The sequence below is a fragment of the Osmerus eperlanus genome, chromosome 10 (genome assembly GCF_963692335.1).
Source record: "Osmerus eperlanus chromosome 10, fOsmEpe2.1, whole genome shotgun sequence".
Classification (NCBI taxonomy): Eukaryota; Metazoa; Chordata; class Actinopteri; order Osmeriformes; family Osmeridae; genus Osmerus; species Osmerus eperlanus.
Genome location: NC_085027.1, coordinates 15,336,757 through 15,347,530, shown reverse-complemented (window position 1 = coordinate 15,347,530; position 10,774 = coordinate 15,336,757). Strand labels below are relative to the sequence as shown.

Below are 10,774 nucleotides of genomic sequence, written 5' to 3'. Positions count from 1 at the left end.
TATCGTACAATATATTTTCTATAGCCAGAATTCTTAATGCTCATGTTACAACATTTACTAAATGAATGGATGCAAATAGAGGTGCAGATGATGTATATAGTACCTAGGGGTTATCTGCAGAATTACTGGCTGGTGATATTCTATTCAATTACAGGCAGAAAACAAACCATGCAAAGCCATTTAGACCCACCATGCGACCCTTGCTTACGCAATTGAAGAGAACAGAGCTCTGGTTTAAAAGCATTTAGTCTGACCATACTGCATAAATGATCTATTTTGCATTGGATTACTTGTGTTTCGTGCCTGGAGAAGAGGGTTAGGGTTAAAAGAGACCATGATGAAGAGCTAACCAAGTGAACTATCTTGTGGTCAATCGTATTTTTTGAATGTCTGGGTCTGTGTGCGTCTCTTGCTGAGTATTGACCCCTGCATCTCTGCCAGTGACGCTAAACACTAGCTGTAAACGTGACGGAGGTTTCCATCCCTGGCATTGTACCCAGAACACTCTCTGCAGAGGACACGCAGAGATTTGTTGTACAGTACATTAGGATCGCCCTGTCCTTTATGTCACCCTTCCAGATGTGATGGCCTTGGTGTGTGGGCTGGTACACTTGGAACAGAGCTTCTCTTACTGGGCAGAGAGGATGCGAGTGGAATAGGTGAGAGAAGGTGTAGTTCTTCGTGCCTGACCTGGAGGGGGGAGGCGGACCCCAGCAGGGAGTGGAGGCACAGAGGACGCCGGATGTGGTAGGGGATGTGGAGGAGGGAGGAAGGACTTGGCTCTCATCCCTGCACCGTCGTGTTCCTTGTGCCTCTCCCCTCAGCGGGGTCCTCCAGCACGGGGGGGGGGGGGGGGGGGGATCAAACTGAGTTGCCATAACCATGGGGCGACACTGACAAAACAAGCCCCGCAACAGATCTCTCACTCTCATTAATTGTGTCGAGTCTCAGAAGGAGATTTCCTCCATGTGGCTGCACAGTATCAAACACAACAGCATCAACAAGGGCTCTATGACTCCGATTTCACACAAACATGTGTCAGTTGGTGACTGAAGGCCACAGGGCAATGAGGTCATTTTATTTCATTGCTGACACAAAACCATTTTTTTGTAATGGTCTTGCTTTACCCCTCACTGTCTTTCATAGAACTGAGCAAGGCGCAGCGAGGGGTATTTGTGGTGAAGTACTATAGCACTGAAATTGACTGCAGCGACCACCCTCACTTGTTTTGCTGTGCCTGTCCTCGTCACTCTTCCCATGGAGAGCAATGTGACAGCTGCTGGTCTGACCCTACACGCATTTCATATTTCATTTAAATGCCCTTATCTTAAATACAAAAACGGACTTGCAAACAGGTTATACAATAACAAAGATTAGCATTCAAGCAAAAATAGCAATCTGTGGTTGAAATTGCATTGAAATTACAGAAGCTGTAAGGAGGCAATAAAAACTGGGAAATAGGGGAGGGATGAATCTAAAAATGTAACATTTCATTAACTTAGCACTTTCATACAAATCATTCCCTTAAATGGAAGTAACCTTCCCACTGCAGAAAGAAAGACACATTGGTACAATATGTTCCAGAAGAGACTGATTATTTTACTCCAGTGATACACACCACATGGACATGTAACCACTCTTGGTGGCAAATCAATTCCACTTCAACAATCAGTGGAGCAGATAACATTTACTCATATTTAATTAGAGGTTATTATATAACAATTAGGCTTCTTTGTTATTGTATTTCCAGTTCTTATTTTTAATTTCTGTAAAAACAACTCTGACGTCAGTCAGACAAAATACAAGTAAAATACCATTGGCATAAATATGTCAAAAGGCTGATAAGAGTGTTCTTTCTATACAAAGTGCAATGCCAGCTAATACAGGACAACATGATTCTGCAATTTCTAAATGTAATCTTAAAAAACAGGCCTCTCCGCTTATCTTTCCATCTCATGTCAAATAACATAACATTAGTCTATTGAGAAATGCATTTGAGAGGGCTGGTCAGATTACTGAAGGTTCAAACAACAGCGGTGCAGCATGGAGTTGGTCCTGGGCTAGATAGCAGGGCCAGAGGGCCACCATGTCTGCCTGGAACATCAGGACAATGGCAGACTGTCCACCAGGACAACATGGGAAATGTCTCTGTAATGACATCACAAGGCAGACAGGTCCCCTGTACATCTTTACATGTTTTTTTTTGTTCAAATAATTGTATCAAAAGAGACGCCATGGGCTAGACATTTACAGAACTAGAAAACTGGCTCAACATTGTTTCAGAAATATATTTAAATCTCAACAAATGAGAGTTTTTTATATTTGAGTTTATATTTAGGAAACCTGGAAAAAATGTGTGGAAAATCCTGATAGAACACATCCAACCATTTATATATGTTTCATGGTAAATCCCGAAGGCAATACTGATACCGTTATAAAAGAGCTAGTGATTTTCCTATTCGGTAGGGAAAAATGGGTGGGAACCAGACGGGAACAACCACGGGAATCAAATAACAGGGAGACGTCTCATTGCAAAGCGCATACTTGGAATTCCGCTTCCGTTAGATGAACTTTAACAAGCAGAAAGTATTTCAATGACACAAACTAGCACCTTCAGATAGATAATAACGCAATTAGAAATAAGAAATGGCTTCATCGCCTCAGAAATCACCGTCTTCTCCTAAATCCCCGACTCCAAAATCACCACCCACCAGAAAAAAGGATGACTCCTTTCTCGGAAAACTCGGGGGAACTTTGGCTAGAAGAAAGAAGGCAAAAGAAGGTTCGTGATCCTGTATCAGTAACTTTTTATATTTAATGTGATCCTCATCCCATGTGAAATTTACGATTTAATGCATTTGGCACTTAAAAAATAAAACGTTCATAACAATTCAAATGTGATTTTCTATGTACTTTTTACGTAGTCCTATATGATCTTTGAATAAAGTGTTTTTGTTTTTGTTTAAAAAACGCTATTACTAATACGTTTATTGTACGTTCTCATCGGGTGTGTCTGTTTATCTTTTGACATTTGAATACGTCACTTGGTGACCCTAAGTGGGACTATTATGGCCTGTCCTGTCACAACAGCCCCAGTTCCTTAACAATCATAAGTGCATCTTATTGATCAAAATAGCTGAAGCCTTATTTTATATGATGATTCATGAAGTGGGTCTAGGCTAACCCCAAGCACAGACCGTTACTGTGTTTACAACTCACACAGCTAAGCCTTTTTGCCATGTAAGGAAAGAGGCCCAATGGCCTGGCCCATGGTAATGAATCATAAGGGAATGATAAGAATCTCATGCTCTTTCCAACCCCTGTCTCAATGTTAACTGCAGAGGTGATACAAGGTTGCTTTCCAAACAGGTATTTTTGTTGTATAGGCTATTTATCTTACATTAAGGAACACTTTTGGCATCCAGTTTTAGATAATTTACAATTTTTTAACAACTGTTATTCGTTACATTTGAGATTCTTCCACTGTGTCTGATGTATGCTTTCAGTGCCTGTGATTTCGACAGTCTGTCAGTCCGAGCTTAGAGTAAATTGTGAAATACCTTGTATTGTATCCTATTCAATGGCTGAATAGGATATGGTTACCTGGAGATGAGTATGCAAACAGTTGGGCCCAGAGGGATGTTTCTGGAAAGCTGCAGCCTCTGAATATGAATAGAAAACAAAGGAACTCAGTTATATTCGTGGTGAGAATGCATTAGAACAGATGTTACCGATTGTCTAGGAACGAACCTTCATCAGTTTGAAGAAGCTTCTAAATGGATGAAGCAGTTCATGGAAGAACCCCAGATCACCCAAGAGTCATCACATCAGCCGGTCTCTGCCTCAGTGAGCTAGGCATGAACAGCATGGGGAGGTATTGGTGTTGATTAGTGACAGGATGTTGATATCCCTGGGGGGCCTACTTCCTCTCCTCTGAGGGAAGCTGAAAACACCTTGATGTGGAGCGGCCCTTTCTGAAGGCCTTTTCCACAAACACACATACGCGTCCACATACAAACGCACACACACATGCACACAAAGGTGCTCACACACAGACACGCACACACTGTTACCACATAGGAGGCAATACTGTGTGAGGATAGTGAGGATTGTTGTCACATGGGTGTATTGATGGGACGCTCACTGCTCATGTAACTGAGTTGAATTGGTTCAACTCACCACTCATCATATGAATACCGCCCACCTGCACTATTGAATTGTTAGCTAGTGACCTTAAAAGCTCTTTAAAAAGCCTGTGCTGTCATTAACAGGCATATGTACAGTACTGTGCATAGATATTCAGGTTCTTTTTGTTTGTTTGAACTACGGCTATGCATAAATGCATTAGAACCTCGGTTATTTCAAATAGATTTGTGGTTATTGAATATGAAATGTATTTTCCATGGAGCTGGTGGACATTAGAGATAATGATTCATGTTGATAGCATTTTTTAATCAAAGAATTTGGAGAATACATATGAATTTCAACATAAATGTATATTTAAAAAATCATAATAGTACAGTACAGTATTTAGTGTTAGATTTTCACACACTGCAGGTAATAGGGCTGATCTATTAGAGATAAGGAAAATTTCAATGATTGCCATTTAATGCCATTCACACTTTCAAATTCTCCTTTATGCTCATTATGTGATCTGCTCATTCTGTCTGTCTCTGTAGATTGTCACTCACAACAATAGGTGCCTTATCTTATAGATCACAGCTAGGCTAAGCTCTCCATCTCTCCTGTCTATCCCAGACGTGTCCAAGGGTAACCACTTATAATTAGCAAGTGCATTTGGAACCAGCTCCTACTGGTAAGACCAGTGTGTCATGATACTGGCTGCCTGGCATGAAGAGCACAGTTTAACCTGAGGAAAAGTGCCATAAATTGGGTGGAATGAGTGGAGAGCACACATCTTTATGTAGAGTATAGGAGTCCACCTCTCTCTCTCTCTTTCTTTCTCTTACTCTCTCTCTCTCTCTCTCTCTCTCTCTCTCTCTCTCTCTCTCTCTCTCTCTCTCCATCTCTCTCTTTTTCTTTCTTTCTGCTATTTTCTCTCTGCTGAGATGATGGGGACTGATATTGTGTGGCGCTGATGTGATTTGACTTGCTCTCAGATTTTCCCTGCTGGACACATTTTTCCCGCCTCTCACCACAGCGGAGGCCACGGTGCTCTTTGTAATAATTAGCGTGTGCCACATTGAGTGTGGCCACTAAAGGTTTGGTGTTTCTACAGTGTCGGAGCTCCAGGAGGAAGGGATGAATGCCATCAACCTGCCCCTCAGCCCCATCCCCTTTGAGCTGGATCCAGAGGACACCATGCTGGGTGAGGCCTCTGGCTTCTAACAACTAACAAAAGCACATTCTCTTTCCCAGTTGTGGGCCATGATTCAGTCATGATCTGAGGTGTGTATGTTTGTGGTTGTTTGTGTTTGTCTTTCTGTGTGTGTGTGTGTGTGTGTACTGTATGTGTGCATGTGGCCTGGTGGGTGCTCTATGTTTTCTACCTTCAGAGGAGAATGAGGTACGCACCATGGTGGACCCCAACTCAAGGAATGATCCCAAACTGCAGGAACTGATGAAGGTGTGAAACATTCAATATTTTATTGAAAATACATTGCCGTGAAGTGGTCCAATCTAAAACGTGTGAATTCTGTGTGCTTGTATGCAGGTCCTTATAGACTGGATTAATGATGTCCTGGTGGGGGAGAGAATCATTGTCAAAGACCTGGCTGAAGACCTTTACGACGGACAGGTTCTCCAGAAACTCTTTGGTATTCCAGACTTCCCTTACTACCTCACTGTGCCCTTCATGCAACTGTACCCTGGTATATGTGGTTTTCAAACTCATCCTGTTTTGTAGAGAAGCTAGAAGGAGAGAAGCTGAACGTTGCAGAGGTGACACAGTCCGAGATCGCCCAGAAACAGAAGCTGCAGACAGTCCTAGAGAAGATAAACGACACTCTCAAGGTCTCCACCAGAAACGTCAAATGGACTATTGACTGTAAGTGACATAAGCAGCGTTTAACAGAATGTTGCAGCGTAGCAGTTTACTCTTAAGAATACTGTGTTAATAACTCATTCAATGTATCATCTCCTGCTATTTTGAAATTGAATTCAGTTAGCTTGGTCACCTTGCCAGGTAAGAGAGAACTTCTCTGCTAACGTGCTGCCTGGCTGTCCCTCTGACATTCGGAACAGGGAAATTATCCATTCCTCACCTAGTGTGGGGGGTGGTCACTGCACGCAGCAGGACAGCAAATCAATCCTTACATTTGGTCTTCATCTGAGGAAGCCTTGTCTGTTTCACTTTGTTATTCAAATTCAGCCTCCCATGCCTGTTATTCTAATGTGATTCCAATTCTCTTCAATTCCAGTTGAAATTTCTTTGTTCTTTTACCCTTTATAGATTATCTAAAAAGCACTTGAGAAATCAATAGGATCCTTTTTTTACTGTGATCAAAGGCCTACGAAGCCCTTTGTTTGGCTTTCCTATCCGCCTCTATGGTCAGTAAACAGTGATTGCAATGTTGGATTATCATATTTGAGAGGCATGTCTGTTTTTTATATTTGGTGGATGGATCCAGGATGGTTCTTTCACTCTGAACTGGAGAAGAAACTTGTCAGATAGCTGACCCTGACACACTCAGATTACAGAAACCTTATCGTTTGGTGTGTGACCTTTCTCTAACCTTCAGTTTGGCATTGGGAATGCCGAGAGTATTGCTTATCTTGATTACAGAGGAAAAATTGCATTTTGGCTGGAACAGTGACAATGCACAGAGGAAAGACAGTAAGAACGACTGCAGCTTTGACTTCATCTTTCAGTTTATCCCTTTTTCCTCCTTCCAGCGGTTCATGCTAAAAGCATTGTGGCCATCCTCCATCTGCTGGTGGCATTGGCCCAGCATTTCCGTGCTCCAATCCGACTACCTGACCACGTGTCCATCCAAGTTGTGGTCGTACAGGTACTCATTCTTTTACTGTTACCAGAGGAGTGCTTGAGTAGAGAGCAAAACAAAAAAGACAGGTTTCAAATGAAGATTTTTTCCTGCGTTCCTTTCAGAAACGAGAAGGCATTCTCCAGTCTCGTCAGATTCAGGAAGAGATTACCGGGAATACAGAGTACGTCCTTGTGTGTATTTCCCCCATTTGTACTGTTAACTGTCCATTTCTACCTTTGCTGTTCAACGTTTTATTAATTCATCTGGATAAATTCCAACAACCTGACGTCTTTAGCTGATGATTTTTGTATTTGTAAACAACAAATGTTTACCTTGCAAATCCATAATTTACTGCTTGTACTGTACTTTACTGCCTGCACAAAAACTCATTTTCGCTTCTGAAGGTCATACAAAACAAGGAGATTAGAGAGCCAAGCACACAATGTCTGTAAATATCTCTGAACAAATCAGCAGCAAATGAGTCCACTGGGCATTGAAGCAGTTGAAACAACCGAGAGGCTGATGAGAGCAATTTACTGGCCTCCCCTGTCCTCACTTTAAAGCGTAAAGACAGCTCGGCCACGCCAGCACCTAGGGGGTCCGATATGGGAGAGTTGGATCCCCATGCTGATGGGCAGATTTAGTGAGCACTGTCCGGGAGGGGTAGAGCGGAGGGGGGGGGGGTTGGAGGTAGGAGTTTGCGATGCCTGGTGTGCTTCTGCCAACCGACCACTGCTTTACCGAGCTGCGGCTGATTAATAAGGCTCCAACGGGTGCAAATCATCTCAGCAGATAAGGAGGGGAAGAGCTGGGGGCCCAGGCCTGGGGCTGTGATCCTGTGAGGGGCAGCAGCTGCCGAAGCATGCCTCTGCCGGGAAGGATTGGACCATGAAGGCCAGGCGCCTGGGCACAGGTCCACCAGGCCTCCGACCAGGCCCCAGTACAACCACAGCCACATTTGATCACTCTGCTCCAGGGGACTCACCCACAGCCCCTCCCTCAACTCCACATCTCTTTGTTTGTGTTCCAGCCTGGCCCTCTAGTTAAGACCATCTGCATTCAATTAATCTTCTTCTATGGTTTTAAACAAGGTCCTTGTTTAGTTTTTTTTGTCTTTCATTTAAAGTTCGGTCTAATGTTTTTTTCTCCTCTGATGTGAGTGTGATCGGTCTGATACTGAAATACTTTTGTAACTTTTCTTGCAGAGCTTTATCAGGAAGACATGGTTTGTAGTCTTAACAATCCTCTAAACAAATGTTTCTCTCGTCTCATTACATATACCTTTTGGTCAAAGTTTTCAATTTCACAAACTTGAAACGCTCACAAACTCTCCAATGTTGATGTCATCACACTTCACCCTCTTTCAGAGAGAGATGCCTTTGATACGTTGTTTGACCACGCGCCCGACAAGCTGAACGTGGTAAAAAAGGTAGGTCTCGTACTGTAACATTTTATATTAACTGTTGAACGCTTTACGAAAGTAAACAAGCCTCCTACTGTCTTTCAGACGCTGATCACATTTGTAAACAAGCACTTGAACAAGTTGAACCTTGAGGTGTCTGAACTCGACACACAGGTGCGATACTCCTCTGAATTATAATTATTAATCTTCAATTACTTTTTTTTTATCCTGTAGCACATCTGATACTGACTATACATTGGTGAAATGTTTTCCAGTTTGCTGATGGTGTATACCTGGTTTTGCTGATGGGGTTGCTGGAAGGCTACTTTGTTCCCTTACACAACTTCTTCCTCACTCCAGAAAACTTTGATCAAAAGGTATGAAGGAACCCATTAACCACCGCTGTGGGTGAATTTACAATACAGTAAGATCAGGTGACTAGACTGGCTGGACTCATGGCAGCTTGTCCCTTACAGGTGCACAACGTGGCCTTCTCCTTTGAACTGATGCAAGATGGAGGTCTGGAGAAGCCCAAGCCCAGAGCAGAGGGTAAGTATCTTAGCACAAGTATCTTAGTTCCAATCTTTGACATCTCATCTCAAAGCAGTGTAGTATATTTTAAACAGTAAAGATATCCAGAGTATTTTAAACCGTTAACGACTATAACTACTATAAAATATTTTTAGGATTGGGCTGTATGACATTATGTGGATATATTCTTATGGTTATGTAAGTGCATGTGTTATAATCAGTGAGACACAGACAGAGAAAACAGAGGATGCAAGCCTATTTGGTGTGGGATTACGCTGATCCTCTGGGCATTGGCATGTGGGTCCGTTGAACTGAGGCTTGTAATAGTTTTAATGTTACAGTCAAGCACCAATGAGAGGGTGACTGCTCGCCTGTAACATGGAGGGATGCCCTTCAATTAGACTTTTGACTAGTGTTCAATACGATTCACCTACTCAGTGGCTTGTTTTTAACCTTAGCACTAAATATTCATTAAAAATCTGTTTAAATAAAATATAAGTCAATAATTCAATAATATATATAGTAATTGTTTGAAATATTTGTATAATTAAAGTAGTTGTTACTGTAAACAAAGTGGTTGTTTACTGTGTTTACTGTAATTGCAGATTATCTGTGAAGAAGGAATTGTACAATGTCTACGTATGTCTCATTGCTCAATGATGTAGATCTGTCTGGTTTCTTAATGTGAACGTTTCATTGTCTGATGTTTGTCTTTAATAATTGTTCTTCAAATAATTGTTCTTGCAGATATTGTGAACTGTGACCTGAAATCCACCTTAAGGGTATTGTACAACCTCTTCACCAAATACAGAAATGTGGAGTGAAGCAGAATCTGTTCACCATCGTATAACGTTTCAGGCTGTGTAGCGAAAGCTGTCTTTTGAGTGATGTTTGGGCCCCCATATCTAATCCTATACATTTTGCTTGCTCAATTCACACTCCTATTGCACTCCTATTGTATAAGATAAGATAAGCTTAATTACTGAAGGTCAATTTATTAAATTATTCAATAATGCTGTCTTGTTAGCTAGCATTTGGACCATTGGTGACTAGTCTTTACAGACTTTGTAATTTGTGAATGGTGACCACACCGTCTGAAGTCTACTTTGAAACAGAACTATAGAATTGCACCAATACCGAAGGACCGTATGGATTTGTGAAGGAAATAATATAATGTAAGCTGTGCCATGAAAATGATGCTGGGTCTTGCACTGTACAGGACATGAAGATACACTGTTCTGTTCCTTATTTTACCTTTTAGGCTGACCTCTTGATCTTAATGTATCATTGCCCTCTTCCAAAGATAACAAATGCTTTATTGATATTATTTGTATTATTTGGTAAAACCGAGTAAGCAAATTGTTATATCTACTTGAACCAATAAACCAGAAATACAATTTGTATGATGTATATTTGTGAGTAACAGAACTATGTTATACGACTAAACATAGTGCTTAATGATGCCAAAATATGTCCATCTTCTGCACGTTAAGTTGGACGTCTTAAAGTTATTTAGTATTTCCCAAAATATGCCCATTCGTTGTAAACTGTTACAGAGATATGTTGCTTGGATTGCATGGATATGATAAATACATTGTTAAAAGCTCGTAGGCAGAATCTTTAAATTTTTTATTTCTGTCATTAAATTCAAATAAACATTTCATGAAAATAACAGCAGGTGGAGGTAATCGTTTTGAAGGTCAAAGGCAGATTTTTTCTTTGTTACTATAAACCATGAACTGCATTCATCGTATTATAGTGTATTCTAGCTCTGAAAGTAGCAGAATATTAAAGTTGAAATAAGTAATTTCACTTTTGTAGTTGGAATGTTTGTAGGTTTTATAGATTTTAAATAAATCTTATAATATTTAATAAATAGTGTAATTCTACTCTG

At 41.2% G+C, this 10,774-nt stretch overlaps 1 protein-coding gene across 1 annotated transcript; it reads left to right on the top strand.

Annotated features, from left to right (window-relative positions):
• The first annotated feature begins 2,475 nt into the window (after positions 1–2,475).
• On the top strand, positions 2,476–10,774 carry parvab (parvin, alpha b). Its single transcript, XM_062471384.1, has 13 exons — positions 2,476–2,782; positions 5,240–5,329; positions 5,517–5,587; positions 5,675–5,777; positions 5,867–6,007; positions 6,856–6,971; positions 7,070–7,128; positions 8,153–8,172; positions 8,315–8,376; positions 8,455–8,523; positions 8,625–8,726; positions 8,826–8,898; positions 9,628–10,774. Exons 1-13 carry the CDS (start codon positions 2,647–2,649, stop codon positions 9,702–9,704), a joined length of 1,119 nt encoding a protein of 372 aa, XP_062327368.1. The 5' UTR covers positions 2,476–2,646; the 3' UTR covers positions 9,705–10,774.